This window comes from Pistacia vera, unplaced genomic scaffold (genome assembly GCF_008641045.1).
Source record: "Pistacia vera cultivar Batoury unplaced genomic scaffold, PisVer_v2 Contig595, whole genome shotgun sequence".
Lineage (NCBI taxonomy): Eukaryota > Viridiplantae > Streptophyta > Magnoliopsida > Sapindales > Anacardiaceae > Pistacia > Pistacia vera.
In genome coordinates, this window is record NW_022196440.1 from 247837 (window position 1) to 273795 (window position 25959).

At 31.5% G+C, this 25959-nt stretch overlaps 1 protein-coding gene across 1 annotated transcript in view; it reads left to right on the forward strand.

Moving 5' to 3' along the window:
- LOC116110075 (probable LRR receptor-like serine/threonine-protein kinase At1g56130) overlaps positions 1 to 25430 on the forward strand; it is a 30169-nt gene extending 4739 nt beyond the window's left edge. Inside the window, 27 exon segments of the mRNA XM_031396308.1 lie at positions 86 to 236; positions 518 to 695; positions 4835 to 4945; positions 5080 to 5263; positions 5349 to 5420; positions 5623 to 5691; positions 5965 to 6036; positions 6141 to 6242; positions 6477 to 6548; positions 20271 to 20342; positions 20556 to 20627; positions 20718 to 20789; positions 20894 to 20965; positions 21074 to 21147; positions 21239 to 21302; positions 22084 to 22088; positions 22340 to 22710; positions 22872 to 23070; positions 23170 to 23334; positions 23742 to 23860; positions 24114 to 24236; positions 24238 to 24325; positions 24428 to 24659; positions 24759 to 24887; positions 24889 to 24907; positions 25072 to 25111; positions 25114 to 25430. Of these exon segments, the coding sequence (XP_031252168.1) occupies positions 86 to 236; positions 518 to 695; positions 4835 to 4945; positions 5080 to 5263; positions 5349 to 5420; positions 5623 to 5691; positions 5965 to 6036; positions 6141 to 6242; positions 6477 to 6548; positions 20271 to 20342; positions 20556 to 20627; positions 20718 to 20789; positions 20894 to 20965; positions 21074 to 21147; positions 21239 to 21302; positions 22084 to 22088; positions 22340 to 22710; positions 22872 to 23070; positions 23170 to 23334; positions 23742 to 23860; positions 24114 to 24236; positions 24238 to 24325; positions 24428 to 24659; positions 24759 to 24887; positions 24889 to 24907; positions 25072 to 25111; positions 25114 to 25430 (3244 nt within the window).
- The last annotated feature ends 529 nt before the right edge of the window (positions 25431 to 25959 follow it).

Below are 25959 nucleotides of genomic sequence, written 5' to 3' on the forward strand. Positions count from 1 at the left end.
TTTACACATGAAATTTATTAAAATATTATGTTACTACATTCATTAGATTACAGAAATTAATTTTGCCTCTATTGTATTGCTTTAGTGGATATCTTGCACCGGAGTATGCCATGTGTGGATATCTTATAGAAAAGAATGATGTGTTTGCCTTTGGCGTTGTGATTCTAGAAGTTGTCAGTGGAAGGCCAAATTTAGATTCAAGCTTGAAAGAAGAGAAGATGTATCTTCTCGATTGGGTATGAATGACATTACAGTATCATTTTTTTCTCTTTTTACTATTTTCTAGAGGCCAAAATTTGATATGTCTATATATATATATACCCTTTTCGCTTTTCTTTTCTACTTCTCCTCCTGATCCAATTACTCATATATCACAACTTCTATGTTTCCTACTTAATTCCTAGGCTTGGCACCTATAAAGGACAACCACCAACTTGAACTAGTGGACTCAAAATTGTTAGAATTTAGTGAGGAAGAAGTAAAAGGCCTGATAGGAGTAGTGCTTTTGTGTACTCAGACATTGCCCTCGTCGAGGCCATCAATGTCCCATGTGATTGCTATGTTTTGTGGAGATATGGAAGTGAGTACAGTAAATTCTAAGCTTGGATACTTGACTGAATGGGCATTTGATGATGCGACCACCTTTGTTAGTGATGATATAAATGAAGACCGTGAAGATACATCTCCCCAGCAAGGTTACATACAACAAATAAAACTCTAGAAATAAGTGCTACTGAAGCCCTGTTACATTGATTGGCTTTTACTTTAGATTCCAATTTTATTTCATGTTAGTTCAACACAATTGTTATTCATAATGTTAAAAAATTTTAAAAATATACAGAATAGATTTTGAACTACTTCCTGTTCAACAAGCACAAGACTGAATCTTCACCAGGAAATGGAAATTGATTTTGAATTACTTCCTCTTCAACAAGCATAGGGGCCAAAGCTTCACCAGGAAATTGAAATAAAGGACTTCTCCATGACATTTATGGAAAGGGTAGATAACAAATAATTTTTTTTTTTGCTTGATTGAAGTGTGAGTTATTGAATCTTCTTTTATGTATATTCTTTGATTTGAATATAAATAAAAGAATATTCTTTGTTATTACTTGAAAGGTGCCCAACTGTTCTATAAGCTTAGCCCAATTATCGCGCTTTAGCTTAGTAATCTGGGACGCAATTGGGTTTTTACAATCCACCTTGGTTTTGCAAGCGACACCACAATAGTACAATCACTCAACCAGATTTCGTCTTTTCAATCAAGTAAGGGATATTAATTAAACATCCACTTAAATTCAATTCTCTTTTTAAAAAAAATAAAACAATCAAAGATCACCTCCTAAATCAAATTTAAAACTTCAAATTTCAGGATGCTACATTTTCTACTTGCTAATAAAAATATAGTCCACGAAATCTAGTTTCAACGTCAACTCGATTAAAGCTTGGGTGAACAATTTATAATATTATGTATACAAAAATACAAAAGTTAAAGAATCTCTACATCCATTGCTTCATATATAAAGAAAATATTGTAGCATGCTAATTATGAAAGAAATTATCCCACTATAATGGTCATATTTTATTAGGAAATAAAGGCATTATACCTAACCCCTTATCACAAAAGTCTCCAATATCTTCTTAGTCAAAGTAAACACACGTCCTTGGTGATCATTGACTTCTTTCTTGGCCTGTTATCAACTTGTTCATCTATGACAGGTGATTAGTTTTTCCATAGCCAAAACATTCGTCTTTAGCTAACATTCTTTATAATGCATTTTTTACAACATTGACAGATATTTATTTGAAAAGAGTCCGTAGTTGAACCCTTTTGAACCATTATTAATGCCACCATTATTTTGTTTATGGGGTAAGTTCACTTGTTTATTTGAACTTCTATTCCAAGACCCGCTTTGATTATGAAAGAAATTATCCCAATATAATAGTCATATATTACCCACAATTTATGTCCAATGTGTTAAATGGTTTGTAAAGTCAATTGTTAGGAAATTTGATAAGAATTATTCATAGTAAATCTAGAGCCTCACGAAAATGATTATTGGAGAGAGGTATATGTGGTGTATGTGATGTGATGTTCGCATGAGTATAATCTGTATTCGGTGTTAATTGTTCATGGTGTTGCAACTGAGACAAATGAAGGATGCATTGGGAATTGGTTTGGTTATAGTAATAATATTAGATGAAGCAACTCTAAACATCTCTCTGAGGTATGTTTTGTTATTACTGCTAGCCTAGTTGTTGTTAGTTGTGATTTTCTTAATTGATTGCCCTGATCTTTTACAATCATTGGGCTTGAAAGAGATAACCTTGGATGGTTGAAAAGCCCTTTCTACAATGAAGTTATATGAACTCAATGACATTTCACATACTCTTGATAAATTATTACAGGTGTTTTAGGATTCTTTGATTTACCATTTGATTGTAAATCCCCATTTTGAACCTAAATAATACGAGAATTTTTTTTTTTTTTTAAAGTGTATTAGATTCAAAGCTTATGAAAATAACTATCCCAAATTTAAGGTAATATTTTTAGTTTTATTTAAGGTTGTTGCTTGCTTGGAACATAGTTACGTATTACACAATTTGACTAAATTGGACAAAAATGGAATTTCATTAATGGATGAGCGATTACATAATAATTAACAATATTCTATCACAACTTAAGACATACTTATGTAAATTTTTTGAGAATTATACTTAAATACTGTTGGATTTATCTATAAAAATATTAATACTACTAAATTGCCTCTTTCATAACTAGTGAACTCTAAAACAATTACAGAGGACAAAAATCCAACTATATAATAATATATTGTTTATGCTTAGAACTTGTTATATGGGTTGAATCCAACAACTTCACTTATTCTATAATTTTTTTTTATTTATTTTCACCACTTGGGTTGTGCATTCTTGGGCCTAATGTTTTTTAACCAATGTGTGAAATCCTTGGGCTTGTGTCATTTGAGTTAGAGGTTTATTTAGGCCTTTGGGCTTACAGCATTTCCTTATATGAAAATGTTGTATAGTTAGCTTTAGGGCTTTTGCCAAGGCCTTATTTCTGATAAGACTTAGCTTGTAGACGATTGTTTTCCCTATGTTGTGACCTTTCTTCTTGTTTGCTTGATCTTTGGGTTTGTCCAAGGCTATTATAGGGGAAGGGCTCCTCTTCCTAAGTTGTAATTTTTTTCTTTTTTATTTAATTATCAAGTTTATCTTAAAAAAATTACTTTTTTCCAAAATAAGTAAATGGAAAAACAATTAAAAAAAGACAAGAAATGAAATAATATATTAAGATAATATTTCCACTTATAACTTCTTACATGGGTTGCATCCAACAACTTTTCATGCATTATTCCAAAGAAAGAAAAAAGTGAATTTAACTATTGATATTGTTAGAAATTTTAACAATTAAAATTTAAATATAGAGTGAAAGTAATGTCTTTAAGGTTAAATTAATTATGTTAATTATTTTCTCTCCACTTTAAGACTTCAACAAATTAAAGTAAGAGTAGTGTTATTTGGATCAATTGATCCAGATCAAAAACATTTTTGGAAAGGTAAATTTACAAATTTACCCTTTAGTAAAATAAAATTATTTTTGGCTCATAAACCTTGCTTTTTGGAGGGAAAACAATTCACATCATTGATATTATGAAAGGATGAGAGAGAAATAATTATTACTTCAATATTTCCAAGCATAGAGGTTGGAAAGTAGAAATTACTTTATTGGAAAGTAGGAATTAATTTATTGTAATAATTAAATTGCTTTAAAAAAAAAAAAAAAAGAAGAAGAAAAACAAAACATGTAAAGGTACCCATTTGCAAGTGTAATCCCTTTTGCAAGTACACGTTTTTTCCTTTTGCAAGTTCATTGTTTTTTTTTTTTTTGTGTCATAGCTTTATCACCCAAAGTTGCAAGTGTAATCCCTTATTACAAGTGTAAGAACCGTTTGCAACACATTTTCATACAAAGGTACAAAGTGTGTTGAGTTAGCTTGGATGTTTAGCCAAGTAAGTAGTTTAGTTATTGATTAAAGTGTTTATTTGAGAAGCATTGTTTTGTCAATTATTTCCTAGAAGTTTAGGGCTGGTTTGTATTTCATTTTATTCAAATTTGTTAGAGCTTAAAGACTATTTTGGTCCTTACTAATTAGCTTAAGTTTTTGGATTCAGTTTGTAACTTAACATGGTATTAGAGATCGGTTGACGAGATGGTCTGTTACATAAATCCTTCCATTTTATTAGCTAAAACTCAAGCTCAAGCTATTTCTTTGTTTATCTGGAGCTGTAGTGCTATTTGGATCAATTCATTTGGATCAAAAACTTTTTTGGGAATTTACCCTTTATAAAATAAAATTTTTAATTGACTTGAAAATTTAGATTACTTTAACACATCTTTTAAGAAAAATGTTTTGTCATGTAATGATAATTAGGTAGCCAATGATTATTATCTTTTCTTAAAATATTTAAGTAAAGATCGACACTATTTAATAATATAGTAAAATATTTACTCCATTGCCAACAACTTTTTATTATTTCAAAAAAAGCAAAAAAGGTGTAATTTAATTATTTATTTTAAATATATAAATAAAGGAATTGCTTTTTGATTATGGGAATAAAAAGGAGAAAAAAGTGGCCGAAAGAACCGAATATTGATAATATGTTCCCTTATTGAAGACAGGGTCAATTATTGTTGACTGGTGAAGTCAACTGTAAATTAAGTTATAATTACAAATTAATTTTTCTTGAACAAACAATATTAAACAAGAGTAATATTGGTTTATACATGTAATGATAATGTTGATGAAATCAGCCGCTTCAGTTTCGGCAATTGTTTGCTTGTATGTCAGTTGCATTTTCTTGCACCTTCTTGTACTTGATGTAGTTCAAACTCAAGCTCAAGCCACTACAGCTCCTCGTGAAGGTCTGCTTCTAAGTAAAATTTTACTTATCTTCTTTTTATTATTTTTAACTCTGAAAAATGCATCACATTCAGACTATGTCACTGACTTCATTCTTCTTATTTTTTGAGTTGCTTCTCTTCTATAACAATGGCAGCATTGAATATAATTTTTGAAAAATGGGGGATTTCTACCAATCAAAATCAATGGAATATAAGTGGAGAGCCATTTAGTGGAGCCGCCATTGACGACTCCATTACCATTGATGCCGATGGTTACAACCCATTTATCAAATGTGACTGTTCTTACAATAATAACACCCTTTGCCACATTATCGAGATGTAAGCAGAAAAAGACAGAATTTTGAGAACTCGAGCCTTTCTTCAATTTCAGGGTTGCTTACTTTTACAATTTCTTAAATTATAGGAGAGTTTACAAACTGAAAGTTGATGGTGTGATCCCAGATGAGCTATGGAGTTTGAATTTCCTCACCTTCCTGTATGGTTTCGTGTATGCTTATTTCAATTGTGTATAATTTAAGATCATTAGATGAGGCTGAGTTGTTATTAAAATATTTTAGTTTATTTTATTGAATTATGTTTAAATCTCTTGACACCATACTGTATCAACATCATAAAATGATTTGAGCTTTGTGTTCTTAAATATTAATTAATCTTACCAGTTTTTCTGTTTTTAATAGGAAGGTGACTGGTAACAACTTGTCAGGTTCACTTTCTCCATCTGTCGGCAATCTAACCGCATTAAAATTCCTATAAGCAGCGGATATAAAATCTTAATTTTAAAACTCGTACTATTTTCCCTTTTTTTTTTTTTAATGCTAATTAGTTCTCATTTTGATTAGGAACTGTGACTTTAATAGATTATCAGGGCAGCTTCCAAAAGAGCTTGGGATGCTTTCTGAATTAGAATTCCTTTAAGCTCAAACTCTGTCCCCTTCTTAACTATATAACTTTTGATAATCTCTTTTTTCATAATTGCATTACAATTATATAACTGAAGAGCTAAATTCTTGGGGATGTAGAGAAATTGGAGCAAACAACTTTTCTGGTCCTCTGCCATCTGAGCTCGGTACTTTGACGAAATTAAAGACATTGTAAGTTTTTATAGATTTTTCGGTTTCATTTTCAATAAAACATTTTGCTTATATTGAGCATATCCTGTACGAACTCTTTTTTTGTAATTGCATTACAATTATAGAACTGAAGAGCTAAATTCTTGGGGATGTAGAAATATTGGAACAAATAGCTTCTCTGGTTCTCTGCCATCTGAGCTCAGTAATTTGACGAACTTAACGAAATTGTAAGTTTTTATAGACTTTTTGGTTTCATTTTCAATGCAACATTTTGCTTATATTGAGCATATCCGACCCCAGTTGGCTTTGGTGTTCACTTTAACATAAACCAAATTCTCAGTTACTTCACACAAGATTATACTATCATGTGTTGCGTAATTCATTTACTTGATCATGATGGCTTTATTGGAGTCAAGTTACCGGATTTGTAAGGAATTTATAAATATTCTTTGCCTTGACAGACATATGGATAGTTGTGGAGTGAGTAGTGAGATTCCTTCTAGTTTCGCTAAACTAAAGAACCTGGAAAAACTGTAAGAACTTTCTTATTCTGTTAATCTTCCAATTGGAATTTTTCTAATATAGATAGGCATTCTGCTATGAAAAATCACTACAACATTATGTATGTCTAGCCATGGCGTTCATTGTAGCTAAAAGTATGAATTTACATAGCTAAATGGTTTAGTTACAAATGCAATGTTTTGTAGCTTATCGTAACTAGAAGTGACGTAACTAAGATTTAGCCATGTAACTTTTTGCTTACGTAACTAACAATTTATATTTTTTACTATATATGAGATTAATATGTAACTAAAAACTTAAATGTTTTTGCCATAACAATAATAAGCTTGTAGCAAAAACTTTGCCTTTATAGTCACGGAGAATAGTCTGTGTAGCTATGTTTGCATTTTAGCTACAAAAATATATATTTATAACTAAATCTTGAAAATTTCTGCTACAAAAATAATATCCATAGCAAATATATTAACCTTTTGGCTACTTGACAGCTAAAATCGTAACTAAATAAAAAATCATTTGCCACATATATATGAATTCATAGCTAATTTTAATTTTTTGCTACAAACATATGAAAGTCATATCTGTATATGAAAAGAATTGCTATGGACATAGTGTGTTATAGCTAATATTGAAATTACTTGCTATGATACTTTTGATTTGTAGCTAAATATTATAATTATTTGTTATGGACATATTAAGTCATACTATATGTCATTCAGTTGCTATGGACAGAGTTGGTTAATAGCTAAATATTGAAATACTTGTTATAAATACTTTTAATTTGTAGCTAAATATTATAATTATTGCTATGGACACAATAATTTATATAAAAAATTTATAATTTATTGCTTCTTAAAATTAATTGTACAAATATTGCTAATTAACAAATTTAATAAATTACAAATTTATAGCAATTCTTTTATTTAAATAGATAATAGGACGTCATATGAAAATTTCTAAACATAAAAAGTTATACATTAACAAAGTCATTTCAACCAAATAATTGTCTACTCATAAATCCTTCATCCTAGTAATTTAAAATGTTATCACTAATTTTTTTTCACAAAATATGATCTTCAATGTCATAGCAATCTTTTCTGTCCATTTAAGATTCCACCAACCTGTAATATCAATTTGAAAAAAAAACTTAGATTAATCATATAGATTAATGTAATCATTGCATATCACTTATGATTAATGTAAAGAAAAATGGTTTTCATAGTATATATGCAATTTTCAAAAATACTTACAATTTCATCCAAAGGGATTTGGTTATTTATTAAGATTGTTGACCTTGAGTTGTAAGCATCATCATGAACTTCTCTTCCATCGTCTATTCATCTCCTCCATTTGCTTTTTCACTTCTTCTAATTTCTCATTTGCTTCCCTCTTTGCCTCCTCCACCCTTTCATTTGCTTCCTTCCTAGTTGTTTGTACTTGTTTCATAAGTTGTGCTTTAGTTGGTCTACTTCCAAAATATTCGGTAATACTTTTTCCTGACCATAAGCACGCAAATAGCCATCTTCTCTGGACCAAGGACCTCTTCAAATATTTCATCATCATTCAATAAGATTTGTCCTTCTACTGTTGCTTTTTAATCGATCAAACTATGACTAAAAAACAAATTTATGGTATTAGCTTGGATGTGTGTGCGTAATAAAAAATCAAGAATAGTTAAAGAGAATACAAACTTTACATAATGTCTTCTATAACGGATTCAACTTGCTTATCTTTTTTTATTTGCGAGATTCTATCCAAACTTCAACATGAGAAGAGTATATCCATTTTTCTTTTGTTGTCATAATAAAATTTATAAACATATTGATTAAAAAATAATGAATGTGAATTATTAAACTTAATCTCATATTGAAAGCAATTCATACCATTTGACGTCTAAGTCGAGCATAACTTTAGTTCTTGTGTAAGGGCATAGACCGCTTTGATCTATTTGTCTTATTCTTGTTACTCCTTCCTGTGTAATGATAAAATAAGCAATAATATTTTATCTATATTACAAAGTAATTATCTAAAATGTAACTTAAATAGCTATGCTTACTTGAAAGGTTGCCTCACTCCAATAATAACCAAATACTTCCAATCGTCCAATGAACAAGTTTAGGCTTGTTTTTTCAGACGCTTGGTAAGTTTGTTTCGAATCAAAATATCTTTTTTTCATTTTGTTCTGTAATCCCTATATAGGCATACATGTGACCAAAATGCTTATTTCCTTCCTTCTATTTCTTCAATACAAACTTCTCCTGAAAAGCATATAAGAAATAAGTTTCAAATTCTACACTTTAATATATTAAACAAAATACAAAATATTATAAATTTATTTCTTATCTGTCTTTCCTTGATAATGTGCCACATTGGTCAATTTCATGTTTTTTAAGTTCTTTCCACTCATTTATTTGTAAAGGACAACATGACTTATTCCGAACTGTTTGTCCTACCAAACAAAATCTGTTGAGTTTTCATCAATACCTGATGATCCTCATCAAATTCTATAGGCAATTTTTCTCCTTTTTCTAATGTAATGATTTTTATGCACGCGTAGGACCTTTTGTTTTCCTTTTTTTAGTGTTTAGACCTAAAACTCACATGAATATTTATTAATTAGCAAATTAGAACTGCACGACATTTAGAAAATGAAAATGCAGAAAGTAAAATGAAAAAAAATTAAAATTAAAACCTGATGTCCATGCCTCAATTCCAACTCTGATGTGTGTTCCTCCGAAAATGTCTGGTTGACTTCTCTCAAACATTTCCAAGATTATGTTCTTCGGGGATAGCAGGCACTATATCATCCTTTTCTAAGAGGTAACTGTAGCATGCATTCCCTTAGTATTTATGTAACTTGCAAGCATGTTTCTCACTTCATCATCATCAACTTTTGGACTAGCCCATCAAGATCACTGAGGATACTCGTTGGCCTCAGGTAAACAACATTTGTCTCCCGAGTATATCAAAGTCACAGTTCTTCTTTATGTAATCCAACAAAGCAAAGTATGTGAGAACCTCGAATTCCAAATCAAAATCATAGTACTTCTCACTCACTCTACCATTGACATACGTTCGTGTAGGTGAAGACAAATATCCTCCATGAGGAAATCTTATGTTCTCATGTCCAGTATGCCCATTCTTCCATTATAAAAAAGTAAATTCAAGTTAGATGAATTTAAATAAACTAACAAATAGTATTAATAATGAGTGTACATGATAGATATACAATGAATTGATTGGTGATCAAAAATATTAAAAATTGACTAATGATGTTTACCATAGAATCAGTTGCTTTTTTTGGCTGTATACGAGAAGGGTGATTAAGCATGACTTTTCAATGCTATTTGTAGTAGATTGCACCTTATTGGTTGTGCTTCATGATGAGTTTTTTGCATATCTTGAGAGATACTATCGGAAGGATCACTCTTTTTGTCAGTGGGCTTAGCTTTTCTTTTGCCTTTAACTAAACCTCCACGCCTACTCATGTTGTTGGTATTCTAAAAAAGTATTATTTACAATAAATAAATCATTGAGTTAAAATAAATAAATGAAAAAAAGACATATTGAGCTTGACCATAAAACGGAAAATTTCCTTAAACCCCAATTGCACAATCACTCATCCATTTTCCAAAACCTTAAGTTAATGAAGCAGACTGCATAAAAAGCAAAGTGGTCATGAAAAGAACTTTGTGAATGTATTTATGTAATGGTATTTTAAGCAGAGTGGGTCATGAAATAATATATTGTGAATGTATTTATGTAATGATTTGATGCCTCGGGAACTGCCTTAAGATTGGTTTCTTGGTTGCAATACTAATTAAATATCTGTTCACTCCCCCAACCAAAACAACCGTGAGTGCACAAATAAAATAACTCTGCTAAATCAAAGAAACCTAACAGATGTGAACAAACCATACACTTACCACATAACACCCGTAAGATTACTAGCATTGGTAAAAAAGTGAATATGATCATTATTCAGAGAATTGAGATGTTAAAAGTTTTTTATTTTTATTTTAATCAAAGAAGGTTATTTAAAACTTTCTCTATATAAACTCTACTTATATAAACCATATCAAATAGAATGGAAGTGAATAGAATATAAGCATTGTATTTAATTAACATTAGAATAGATAACATGTTTGAGTAGTCAAATTTGGCAGGCAGGGCAAGTTTCATGAATAATATAATAATAAAAACCATAAACAAAGGTGACAATTTCATAATATAAAACCATAAACAAAGGTGACAATTTCATACATAACATCTAATACAAACCATCCAATACAAATTATAACTGACAGTATTTATTGACTTCACATTACATCTGGAAAATTAAATTTCAACTACATTGCCGACACAGCAGACATGGAAAGACTCAAAAGCTAAATTAGCAAGCTAAGATCGAAAATGTCAAAACAAAAAAAAAAATATATAAAATTAGCAAACTCTATGACACTTTTATTGCAGCAGACAGCTAAAGTAGTAATAAAAGCAGAGGCACTCTACAGTTCTTTTATATCCACACGCATGGCCAATTTAATTTATATATAAATATTTTTTCTCAAAATTTGGTATTATGTGATTGATGTGTGGAGGCATGACCAAATTTAATATATAGTATAAATTATTTTTTCTCAAAATTTGACATTATGTATTAATGTGTGTTTTGATTATGTGTTTTTATCATAATTGTGTCTTAAAAAAATTTATAATATCAAATAAGTGTATTTTCTGAAAACCCTAGAAAGTTGTAAGATTTCGTCCTCATATAAAACACATAATGCACGAAAGAAATAAAGCAAGTTGTAGAAGAAAACTTATCTTTAAAGAAAACTAATTCTTGAAAGAAAACTGCAAGTAAAACAATTTGCAAAAGAAAAAAAATGCACAGAACACTAGAAAATAAAAACCTCAATGACGTAGTATTGGTTCCAAAAAGAAAACTAACCTTTGAAGCCTGATTATTGTCTGGAAATTCTTCTGATGGTTGTACTCGTTTGCCGTGCCTTGTTCTTGATTCGCCCATGTTTATGATAAAATAAAAAAACTTCAAATAAAACCCTAAAAAAAAGCACAATTGATAAAAAAACTTCAAATAAAACCCTAAAAAAAAGCACAATTGAAAAAAATAAGGAGGGATAAAAGTACCACCACTTTTACTTTTATAATTTGGGAAAATATTTACTCTTTATCCTATTTAATTGTAAATATATATATAACTATGTTTTTGCGTGCTTCTCTTATCAAATAAAAAATAATAAAAACTTTGTATTTATTTAATTAAATTCTTATACAGCCGCCTGGTTATAATCTCAATTAAACAATAATGCTACGAACACCGGTATTTTTACACCGAAATCTTATACCAGCCTACGTGTCCCATGATTCACACCAGCAAACCAGACACGTTTCACGTTATTAAATTTTTTTCTAGTGAATGGTCGTTCATCAAATATGGACGGTCGTTCACTTACATGGACGGTCGTTCACTTACATGGACTCCCGTCCATATAATATGGACCAAGGTCTATTTACTACGGACTAGCGTCCCCATTTAAAGGACGGGCGTCCATCAGTAAAATGGAATAATTGTTTTTTTTATAATAAATTATAACATAGTAATTTTTTAAAAAGAATTGTTAATGGACGGGCGTCCATTAAAATATGAACGCCCGTCCAATATTTAAAGACAACCGTCCATAACCTGTGAATGGCCGTCCCTAATTTTTATAAAAAAAAAAATTATTCCATTTTACTGATTGACGGATGTCCTTTAAATGGGGACGTCTGTCCGTAGTAAATGGACCCTGTCCATATAATATGGACGGGAGTCCATGTAAGTGAACGGTCGTCCATATTTGATGAACGACCGTTCACTAGAAAAAAATTTAATAACATAAAACGTGTCTGATTTATTGGTATAAATCACGGAACACGTAGGCCGGTACAAGATTTCGGTGTAAAAATACCAGTGTCCGTAGCATTATTGCTCAATTAAATCACAAAAGTTTAGCATTACACATGGGAGTCTGTATCAGCAAAAGGTCAATACGGTGCCGTTTCTGCTTCAGGAGTGGACTTTCTAAATGGGAATTTGTTCTTATTTCATTTTCATTATATTCATGGACATTTAACTTCTTTGGGAATACCCCTTCTTTTGTACTATTTATATTTCTTGCCTCGGTTGTTTCACTATATGCAAGGAAAACAAATGACTGTACTTGTGAATTGGAATTTGGTAGAGTTTTGTTTAAGTAGAATATGCATCAAAATTAAATGTATATAATAAGTTGGGTTTACGAGGATTAGATGTTTGATTACTTACCCTAATGTGTATCATAACTAAAATTAAACAAATTATTTTATTAATTAATCTTATAATTATTAATATATATGAATAATTTATTTAATTTTTCACATTTAAAAGATAAATTACATAAATTATGATGAAGAAAATTAAATTCTACATATTTAAGATAAATAATTTGAATTATAAATGATGAAATAAGATAAATAATCTTTACATAGTGGGGTTGTCACACAAGCTAACCATGTTTCATGTGATTCACTAAGTTAAATTTTTATAAGTAAACTTATATTCTTATTATAAAAAATACGAAAAGATTGTGAATTAAATCACAAGTGGTTTGAATTAATTGCAATTGACACCTTGAAAACAATTTATTAAATCACAAGGGGATGAAACCAACTTAAATCTACCATTTCTAAGCTCCGTAATGAAATATTTATTTCTTGTTCACAGAATAAACTTGCAAATTGATCCCAACTTTGATTATATGACGTATTTGAGGGTCCCGTTTCTTGGTGGGAGTGGGCAACCGTCCCACTCGTTGGTGAGAGGGCAACGTCCCACTCGTTGGTGAGAGGGCAGGGATGAGGGGCAACGCGCCCTTCACGGTAAGTCCAATTTTAATTGGACTTGTTATTAGATTACTAATATTTGAGCTTGGGTTGGGTTAGTTAAGGTTAACCCAAATAAATAGGGTTTTCTATTAGTAATACTTAAAAGCAATTATTATTAATTAAAGTGGTCTAAACATTTGATTTAGTATGCATGCCCAAAGTGATAATTACTATAGTTTATATATATATATATGTATGTATAATTTCATCCCAATTCCACTAGACGTCTAGATCAATAAACATTATATTAAATAAATATTATATAAATACTTAAAAGAAATATTATTAATTAAAATTGTCTAAATATTTTATAGTTATGCCCAAGGCCAAAGTGATAACTACTATGGGGGCGTTTGGTTTAGGAATGTTAGATTACTGGGTGTTGGATACTGAAAGATAGATTACCTTGGAAGATTATTGGGAATCTTTAGGAAAATGTGTTTGGTTAGTTGGTGGGTATGATATTAATATGTTTGGTTATGGGGAATAAATTGGTGGGTATGTTTATTAAATTACTAAATGTCCCCCTTTTAAATATTATATAATATATTTTTATTATTAATTTCTTTTAAACCCCAATATTTCATTTAGCTAAAACGCCCTTGCTTATATAAAACTTAATTTATGACGAAATTACCCCCACCTCCTGTCGCCACCGCAAACCACGCCGGAGGTCTCCGAAAGTCCCTGTGACCAAGAGGTTCCGCTATGGCGTTTTCGGCCATATTGATGGCCGAAAACAGCCATATCAGGCCAGATCTGGCTGAAAATGGCTAGATCTATTCTGACCATTTCCGGTCAGATTGAGGATCTGGCCGTTAACGGCCAGATCTCGCCTAGACCTGGCCATTAATGGCCAGGGACCTGGAGTTAATGGCCAGGGAACTGGCCGTTAACGGTCAGTTCCATCGATCTGGACGAAAATGACCCGAATAAATCTGGCCATTTTCGGCCAAATATGGCCTAATAGGCTGTTTTCGGCCCTCAATATGGCTGAAAATAGCCATAACGAAGCCTCCCACTGAATTTTGTTCTTTTTTAGGGACTCCGACGATTTTTCGGCGGCGGCCCGTGTGGTGGCGGCGCGGCGGTGTGGGGTGGTGGGTGGTGGCAGTGGAGTTGTAAATATTTTTTAAATATAAGGGCATTATTGTCCAAAATTTTAATTAAACAAGGGTAAAATTGAATAAGTATTAATGTAAATTTGTTTTAAAGTAGGAATACTATTGTCCAAACTTTTATTAGTCAGGGATAAAATTATAAAAAAAAAATAACATAAATGTGAGATATTTGACTATAGACAGGTGAGAGCTGTACCATTAGATTAGACAAAACGAAATTGATTTGGTAGCTCAAGATCAAAATCAAAGATTAGGCAGGATCTCCTCCATCTCGTGTTTATTAACATCTATTTTCTTTTTTTTTTATTCCCAAATGCCCGGTTTTCACTGTTTTCACTCACAGTTGCCATTATCAGATTGGGCTCCGCCACTATCAGATTGGGTTTGAAGCTGTTTGTTGAGTCCTCAATTAGCCAAATTGAATTGAATTGGGTGGAGGTATTACTTATCTGAATTGTTGATTTCAAGAAAAAAGGTTAGTAATAACAATCTTTGCATCTTTTTGCATTATCTTTATATTGATGTACTTTATTTAGTTTTGATTTTTGAATTTGCTTTTAATAACAAGCTCATCATCGTTTTGTAAACATTCTTCAATGAAATTTTGTGGAACGTAGATTTGAGTGGATGACTTCTAAATAATGTCTGTGTTTCACATTAGTTATTTTTCATTTAGTTATTTGGATCAAGTAGTTATTTTATTTTAATTATTATATATAATACTTAAACAGGATTGCAATGAAAACAATGGATGCAATGTACAGATAGGTTGTGTAATGAGTATAGGACAGGAGTTCAGAATTTTCTTGACTTTGCTTTTAGTCACACAAACTTAGGTGGTGTGATCCCATGCCCTTGTATGAAGTGTAACAATGTTTTGCACAAACAAAAGATGAAGTAAATGGTCACTTGTTAATGATGGAATCGTCAAAGGATATTCTTGTTGGTTATATCATGGTGAATTCATCGCTAAAAAGAAACATGTCCCTAATGACTTAAAAACAAATGAAAAAGATGAATAATTGGGATGATTCATGATGCAGCTGGACCTAACCTAATGGATGCTATAATGCAAGAGTTTGTGTGCAAGACACTACGAGCCTCACAATCCTAATGATGTTGAACCTGATGCTTCACCATTGGTTCCAAATAAAGAAGCCCTTAAATTTCTTAAGTATTAGAAGATGCCCAACAACTTTATCCTGGTTGTGATGAGTTCTCAAAGTTGTCAGTCATTGTGGAATTATTAAGATTAAAGTCTTTATGGCAAGTGATAAAGCAGTTGACTGCATAATGCAATGTTAAAAAGGCACTTCCGCGTGGTGAAAATTTACATCTTTTTGTGACGCAAGAAAGCTTATAAGAGATCTGGTTCTTCACTATGAAAAAATAGATGCTTGTGAGAAGATTGTGTTCTTTTCGGAAGGACAATGCAAATATGAAAATTGTTTGATTTGTGGTGAATCTAGGTGGAAATCAGTTGAGAAGAAGCGATTAATCCTAAAAAGAGGGGCAAGAAGATTCCTAGGAAAGTCTTACGCTATTTTCCACTAAAACAAGATTCCAAAGATATTTATGTCATAAAAAACAGCTTTAGATATGAGATGGCATCATGAGGAACGTCCCCAGATGGCATTCTAAGAAATCCAGCTGATTCTGATGCAGGAATCTTTTGTATTTTACATCCAGGATTTTTTAGAGAGCCTCGTAATGTTAGACTTGGGCTAGCATCTGATGGAATCAACCCTTTTGGTAATATGAGGTCGTATAGCACTTGGCAGTAATTGTTAATGTATATAATTTACCTCCTTGGATGTGTATGAAGCAACCCTATTGTTTGCTATCATTGTTAATACTGGCCTAAAGCTCCTGGGAATGACATTGATGTGTACTTGCAACCTTTAATACAGGAGTTACAGGAATTATGGCATTATGGATTTGAGACTTTTGATGCTTCAAAAAAGGAAAATTTTTGCATGCGGGCTGCACTTTTATGGACAATAATGATTTTACTGCATATGCTAATTTGTCAGGGTGGAGTACTAAAGGAGCAATGGCTTGTCCTTCATGCAATGAGGAGACCCCATCACTTGACTTAAATATGGTCGTAAGTTTTCTTACATGGGGGCTTGTCGATTTTTACCAATGAATCATAAATGGTGAGAGAACAAGTCTTCCTTGATGGAAAATTGGAGAAAGGTCTGCTCCCAAGAAGATGTCGGGAGATGATGTGTTGAACCAATTACAAATGCTTCAAACTATTACATTGGTAAGGCTAAAAAGAAGCAGATAATGATAAAATAAAAACAGGCTAAATTGGAGGAAGAAAAGCATTTTTTTTTTTAAATTGCCATATGGGAAAAAGAACTTATTACGTCACAATTTGGATGTCATGCACATTGAAAAAAATATATGTGACAATATCATAGGTACATTATTAGATATTGAGGGGAAAACCAAAGACAACTTGAATGCTCGTCGTGATTTGAAGGAAATGGGTATAAGGAAGGATTTGCATCCAACTCAAAAGGATGGGAAGTGGTTTTATTCAGAGCATGTACACTTTATCTTCAGAGGAAAGACTAAAATATGCAAGTTTTTAAAAAGTGTAAAGGTTCCTGATGGATATTCATCAACATCTCATGATGTGTAAGTGTTATGGAGTGCAAGATAATGGTCTCAAGAGCCATGATTCCCATATTCTTTTAGAACAACTTCTTCCTATGGCAATGCGTGGAATTGTACCTAATAATGTGTATGATGCTATAACTGAGTTGAGCATTTTTTTTAGAGAGTTATGCTCAAAAGTGTTGAAAAAGAAGCATTGGAGCGCCTTGAATCTCAAATTGTAATAACCTTGTGCAAATTAGAAGACTTTCCACCAGCATTTTTTGATGTTATGGTGCACTTAACTGTTCACCTTGCAACTGAAGCAAATTGCAGGACTTGTACAATATCAATGAATGTATCCTATTGAGAGGTAATATTTTGTTTTCATTATTTCATATATCTATTTTATGTTTATATGTGTGTGTGTTAATAAGTTATTAATTAGCTGAAGAAACATTTGTATAGGTTCTAGGAAAATTGAAGCGTTATGTTCATAATAAAAGTCGACCAGAAGGTTCTATTGCAGAAGGGTACATTGTGGAAGAAAGTCTAATATTTGCTCGAGATATTGAAATTGTATTGAAACTAAGCTTGATAAGTTGGGAAGAAATTTTGAAGGTAGTAATGTTGATTCAGGCAAAGGGTTATCTATATTATCAGTGTGGATATCCTTTAACAAGGGATAAGTGTAGGTCGATTGAAATAATGAATGGAAAAAAAGCCTATCTTATGTGTTGAAAATTGTGAAGAAGTGCAACCTTTTTACGGTATGATAGTTTCCTTGTTCATTTTTTTATTGGTGCTTAGTTTTTTTTTTCTTTTTTAATGTACTGTTTTTTCATTGTTAGTTCTACTTTATTTTTCCAAATTGTTGCAGTGAACATGAGCAAGGCATGGATCAGAGGATTTTCATGAATGGTTTCATCATCGAGTAAGGTTTCCTTTTGTAAAATTTTATTTCTATCATTTTGACATTTAATCTTACTATTTTTCTTGTCTTCTTTTTAATAGGTTGTACAATTGTATAAAGAAGAGAGTACATGTGTAAATGAAGATCTATTATCTTTGTCTTGTGGTCCTTTTTATGGTATACAAAGGTTTTCAGGCTATATCATAAGGTTTAGGTTCACACTAAGCACTTGAGGAAAAAGGGTAAAGCAAAATAATGGTGTTTTGGTAAAAGGAATGGTGGAGGATAAAAATATAGATTATTATGGAGTTCTTAATGAAATAATGAACTTCAATATTTGAATGAAAAATGGATTGTGTTATTTAAATGTGATTGGTGGGATGTTCATGTGATTGGAAGAGGTGTGAAGAACGATAAGTATGGTTTTGTTATTGTTAATACAGCTCGAAAATTATATAAGGATGAACCATTTGTGCTTGCATCTCAAGCATAACAAATATCTATGTTAATGATGGTTCCAATCCTAATTGGCTTGTTGTTTTAAAAAGCCGTCGGATAGCTTATGACCTACCATGTGGTGAAAAATCATCTATTGATGAAGAAGTTTTCCAACAAGATAGCTCTAAAATAGATCATCAAATTACAAATATGTTTGAAGATGATGGCGACTTAATCAATTGGAAGAGACATGAGATATCTGCTTCTGTAGTGCGATTGTTGATGATGATCATAGTGTTGATGAAGAGAGAGATGTGAAGACATTGTGTGAAGATTTGCTCATATAGATTATTAGATTGTTTATACATTTTTTTTAATCTTTCATATTATATTTGTTTGACAGCTTCGAGATTTTTGATACAGTTTTATTGTTAAATGATTGTACGACTTGAGTTCATCCCTTATTTTACAAATTATGCTTTCAATTTTATAAAGTTTATGGTTTAGCAATTCAATAATTTGCTTTTCATATTAATACTTTGTGAAGTGAGACAGGTTTTGATATAATAATTAATGTGGTTTTGGTTATTTTGATATATACACCAAGTTTTATATAAAACTTATCTTCCATACAACCAAATATTCTTTTATTATTAACGTATAAATAATTTAAATAGTTTTATTAACGCTGTTATCATCGTCATCTAAAACATACATACAAGTTCATATAAAAAATATGTAACATTATCAATTTTAATAATATCTCATATCTCATACCTAAAATCACTTACATTTTTAAAGTGTTAGTTTTAAATCATATAGACACAAACAAAAACCTTAGAGATCCTTTAAAATACAATTTTTATTTTACAAAAACTCACACTCTTAGCTCGCTGAAGAGTTCTTTTAAGTTAGCTATTGGTTTAAGGTTCCATTTACTATTGACCTTAGTAGTGTGATTAACACTATATTTGACTATAACTATTTAATTCATAAGTAATAAAAATATAATTACTTACAAGATAAATTGAATATCTATAGCTGCATACTATAAGGATTGTAGCAAATTAATTTTCACATTCTTTATTGCTACAAATTCAAATAATTATAGCTAATACACACATATTAGCTATATATTGAAACTAGTAGCTAACAATGATACTAAAATGTTGTCACTACCATGAAAATAAAATTTGTATAGCTAGATACTAATGAGCTACAAATTTTAATATTTTATAGCTAATGTACAAATAATAGCTATATAATTAAACTCGTAGCTAATAATGATACTATATACCAGTACATAAAATGTTTATAGCTAAATACTTTAATTAGCTACAAATCTCAATTTTATAGTAATGCACAAATAATAGCTATATAGTAAAACTCATAGCCAAATAATGATACTATATACCATGTAAATGAAATATTTATAGCTAAATACATTAATTAGCTACAATGTTTTACCATAGCTAATACATTGTAGCTAAATGAATAGCTATTGCCACAATTTTAATAAGTTAAAGCAATAGACAAATATTAGCTTTGAGGGAGAAATTCTTATCACTAAAATTATTTCAATTAGCTATAAATATTGACTTTTATAGCTGTAAATATGTATTTGCTATAGTTTTTCTTTTCGTAGCTAATGTTCGTAGCTATATGTGTATATTGTTGTAGTGAATGGCTCTGATTAGATCTTAATCTAATTGTTTTATTATGTTCAGGGTGGCTTCTGACATTGAACTTACAGGAAGAATTCCTGACTTTACAGGAAATTGGTCAAATCTTAATACCTTGTGAGAAAACTATTCTATTTTTTTTTTAACATTATTTTGTTCTCAGTCACCCCTAAGTTATTTTAGCTTCAAGCTTCTTAGCTAAGAATTGAGTTTCAAACACTGATTTTAATGTTTGAGACAAGGGATATATATTCAGGTATTGTAAACGTTCCTACTTTGAATGCTATGCCAGTATAGCTCAAAATTTCCTTTTTCCATATGTTATTGTAGGAGATTTTTTGGAAATTCGTTTGAAGGGCCGATACCATCATCCTTTTCCAGTCTAACTAATCTGACTGAGTTGTGAGTATTTGCCTGCAAGATTTCATTGATTATGTTTGATTTTTTCAATAATCAATACTAACTATCTTATAAAAAATGAAAATGTACTAGAATAAATTATTTATTCAATTGGAGCTCCACGTCGTTAGCATTTCTAAAGAATATGAAAAAATTAACTTACTTGTAAGGCAACATTGTCAAAGTTCTAATATTTACCTCATATATACTTTTTGTGTTTTTCTTTGTCTTCTTCTTTTGATCTAGACCGTTTGTTTCATATACTGTAGAGAACTAAGGAATAACAAAATTTCTGATTCAATTCCATCTAATATTGGGGACTACCTGAGTTTGCAGTGCTTGTAAGTTATCTATTCTCTGTTCTCTTTTTATTTTTACGTCCATTACTTTTTGTTTTTTTTGCAAGTTTTCATCTTATAATTGTGTAATTCTAATTTTTTTTTCTTCAGGGATCTAAGTTTCAACAATATTAGTGGACAGATTCCCAACTCACTTTTCAATTTGGGTTCGTTTACTTACCTATAATCTACCAGATCTGATTTGTTCCTACTTTTACTTTTACTTTTACTTCCCAGTGTCCTCGTTATATTGAAACAAGACTTTCGTACTCAAGCTTCTTGGAAACAATAATTTAAATGGTACCCTCCCGAAAGAAAAAGGGATAACTCTTCTCAACATGTAAGTACTTTTGACATATTTGCCTTAACCTTTTTACAATATACCCAAAATGGAATGCTCTACTAATTAATGTTTCAATTGAAAAGGTAATAGTTACAGGATGAGTTTATTCAAGAACCCTAGTTTTTAGCAAAAGTCACTCGAGCGAAAGGCTAAACTTACATTTATTTTAATCTATACTTACAAAAGTGCATTGCTTCTCCTGGCTAAATGCTTGTGAATTAACATGTCGAGCTAAGCTTGTTACTTGTACTTGTGGGGTTCTTGGGAAAAAAATCCAAAAGCTTATAGAAAAGAAATAATCAGTGTTATTTTAATAAATTATATACTCAGAAGCAGCTACATTGTGTAGTTAACATTCTACTATTTGGCTACTATTTCTCTTTTTCTTTCCTTCTCCTCATTCTCTTCTTTTCCTTATTTTCTTCTCACCCATAGCTAACTCTTTGTAAGAACGAGAGAAAGCTTAAATCTACTTTTCTTTTACTTTCTATTTGGCTAAGATATAAGACACCGAGATTTTTCATTTTTCTTTGCAATTAAACCCGTCCTATATATTACCTATCTTCATTATTTCCTTAGTCACTCTTACTCAAATTTTTAATTCACTCTTAACAAAGATATATTATTTATTAATGTACCCTTCTAATACCCTTTTTCTCATTGTTGAAAATGAAAAATGATTAAGATAACCTCTCCCCTTGTGGCTGGATGGCAAACCATTCAGCCACTAGGGTTAGCTATACCCAGGAGATCTTGTATTCAAGTTGTAGACTCATAGGAGAGGTACATACCACAAATGTGCAATTACCTTGGTTCATTGGGCTTGTAGGGTGTTCTGTGGCCCTGGGGATTAGGCAAGCTCCAATGTGGGTTTGGATACCTTAGGTACCTAAAAAAAAAAGATTAAGATAAAATATATAATCACAACTAATTAAATAAAAGTGAAATAATAACTGGCTAGATGTTATAAATCAAACTTTTATACATACATATCCCTAATGATTACCTTGATAAGGGGTTACATTGGTATGTAGATTCGAGCTTTGCAATTAATTGTGTTGGTCCAAAAATTACATCTCACAATATTGTGTATGAGAGTGACACTAAGCCTCTTGGTCCAGCTACATACTATTTAGCAGACACAAATAGATGGGGAGTTAGTAATGCTGGATACTTTAAGAAATGTAATGCAAAGTATACAATTAGTTCTGAGTCTATAGTCACAAATACTCAAGAGCAGAAACTTTTCCAAAAGGCTCGAATCTCTGCTTCATCTTTAAGATACTATGATTTAGGCCTTCAAAATGGAAAGTACACTATGACTCTCTAGTTTGCAGAATTAGCTAATTTAACTACTATCGGATGGAAAAGTTTGAGGAGGCGTGTTTTTTATATATATGTTCAGGTATGAATTACATATTTAGATTATTTTAGCCAAATACGCCTCACCTATACATCACATAAATTTATGTTGATATTAAAGCATGATGAATGACCTTAAATGTAATACGTTTCCTTTCAACTATTATTGGAATTTGTTTCAACATTTAAATCTGTTTATTCTAGGGAAATCTTGTTGAAAAAGATTTTGACATAACAAGGGCAACGGGTAGAGTCCTTAGAAGAGCAGTTCAAAGAAAATATCCGGCTTAGGTATCTGAAAACTACATGGAAATCCATTTTTTTTGGGCTGGAAAAGGGACTTGCTTTGTTCCTGACTATCGTTCATATGGACCCTCTATTTCAGCCATTAGTGCTGCCCCAGGTTCAATAAATAGTAACTTCCTTGTTGTCCTTTTTCCACACTTTGGTTGATTTCCTTGCATTATATAAGATATTGAGTCAATTGATGAGCTTGATACAGATTTTGAGCCTATTGTAAGCCCTCCAAGTGGACCAAATCAAACCACTGAGAAGAATAGAACATGCCTAATTGTGGGGATTGTTGTTGTCGTTGGGGTTGTATTTTTGTTACTTGCAATTTTCTTCATTCTCTGAAGAAGAAAATGGCCACAAACTATTGATGACGGTAAATCAAAAGACCTTCACTCACTAACGTCTTATCTATCATATATACTAGCTATGAAAATATCGTTGTTAGTCTACATCTTATTCTAGTCTTTTATTTAGGTTAGCATCTTGGCCGTATGCTGACTTAATCTTTTTAAAATATTTGAATAAGAAGGTGAGTTGCATAACTTATCAAGTAAACTCTGGCTCATGCACAAGAAAGCTATTGTACATAAAAAAGAATAATGTATTTTATTAATGCTTGTTCAATTCATAAAGCAAAGTTCCATTAGTAAGTTCTTAAGTGCATTACAAGATAAGAACTTGGATTCTAGGTTAATTAAAAGGAACATAACTATGCCATCTTTTTGAAATATATGGAACTAAGTTCCTAATAGTAAGCTACATTTGTTGTTGAATTTTTAGAGCTTGTCGGCATGGATGTTAGACCATACACTTTCAGTTATGTGGACCTAAAGACTACTACAGAAGACTTCAATTCTGCAAATAAGCTTGGACAAGGAGGATATGGACCAGTTTATAAGGTAAGTCATTGTTCTAGTCAATACCAAATTAGTGGTGCACATTTGGTGCCTTAATATTAACTATTTTTTCTAGAGCTAAATATAGGTTTGAGCATTAATTTTTGTCCTAGATTAACTTGAAAATACATCTTTTTGGCTTTATATTAATAAATAGTCGGGTCATCTTTGAGTTCTGTTCTCTTTGGTTCATTAAAAATGATCAATTGTTAACTAATTTTTCTCACAATTTTTAATTGAACATTTTACACAATAGGGAACACTAAGTGATGGAAGAGTAATTGTTGTGAAGCAATTATCTATAGCATCCGACCAAGGGAAGAGCTAATTTGCTGCAGAAATTGCTACCATATCTGCCGTGCAGCACCGTAACCTAGTAAAAACTTCATGGATGTTGTTATGAGAGAGCACAACAAATGCTTGTTTATGAATACATGGAAAACAACAGTCTCGATAAAGCATTATTTGGTATGCGAATAGCATATATGTCGTATTTAGTTTTTCTTGGGAGCCCTACCGTTATTTGTCATTTCAATAACATATTAAAATTTTGTGACTTTTGTGAAGCAGGAAAAGGAAGTTTAGGCCTTGACTGGTCAACGCGTTACGATATTTGTTTAGGAGTAGCAAAAGGTATGGCTTATCTTCACGAGGAATCAAGGCTTCAAGTAATACATATAGACGTGAAAGCCAGTAATATTCTACTTGATGATAATCTGATCCCCAAAATATCAGATTTTGGTTTGGCCAGACTTTATGATGATAAGAAGACTCACATAAGCACTCATGTTGCAGGGACAATGTAAGACTTTTAATTTACACCTGAAATTTATTAAAATATTATTTTTTTTGCATTCATTAGATTACTGAAATGAATTTTGCATGTATTGTATTGATGTAGTGGATATGTTGCACCGAAGTATGCCATGCGTGGATATCTTATGGAGAAGACTGATGTGTTTGCCTTCGGCATTGTGATTCTAGAGGTTGTTAGTGGGAGGCCAAACTTGGATTCAAGTTTGGAAGAAGAGAATGTATTTTCTTGATTGGGTATGAATGACATTGCAGTACCAATTTTTTCTCCTTCTACTATTTTCTAGTACTTGATATACAAATTTGAAAGAACGAGGCCAAATCTATATACACACACACACACACACACACACATATATATATATATATCACAACTTCTATCTTTCCTGCTTAATTCCCAGGCTTGGCACCTATACAAGAACAACCGCCAACTCAAGCTAGTGGTTCAAAATTGTCAGAATTCAACGAGGAAGAAGTAAAAAGCCTTCTAGGAGTAGCGCTTTTGTGTACTCAAACATTGCCTTCCTCGAGGTCATCAATGTCCCACGTGATTACTATACTTTGTGGAGATATGGAAGTGAGTACAGTAAATTCTAAGCCTAGATACTTGACTGAATGGGCATTTGATGATGTGACCACCTTCGTTAGTGATGATATAAATAAAGAATGTGAAGATACTAGCCATTACATCTTCTCAACAAGGTTACATACAATGGATAAATCTCCAGAAATAAGTACTGTTGAAGCCCTGCTCTATTGATTGGCTTTTACTTTAGATTCTAGTTTTATTTCATGTTAGTTAAACACAACTGCTATTCATAATTTTTAAAATTTTAAGACCAATAAACTCTAGGAAAAAATATAGGGCATAGATTTTGAATTACTTCTTGTTCAGTAAGCACAAGACTGAATCTTCACTAGGAAATGGAAATTGATTTTGAATTACTTCGTCTTCAACAAGCACAAGGGCTAAAGCTTCACCAGGAAATTGAAATAAAGGACTTCTCAATTGTCAGCCTTAACTGTCGCCGCCTCCATTGGGAGTCACTATGAAAACATAAGGGCTTTGTTTTGGTAACGGCATTGGCTCTTTGGGAAGTGCCAATTTATGAAATTTAAAAAGGGGAATGGTAGATGAAAGGTTTTTTTTTGTCACCCAACTTTAGGGTTGTGCTATGCCAACCGAATGTCAGAGTTAGTTAACATTGTGACCCCTTCTACAGATGACCTCGGACTTGCTAGGTTGTCAGGAAGTGGCGAAAGGGGAGAACCATGATGAGTGTAGCTGA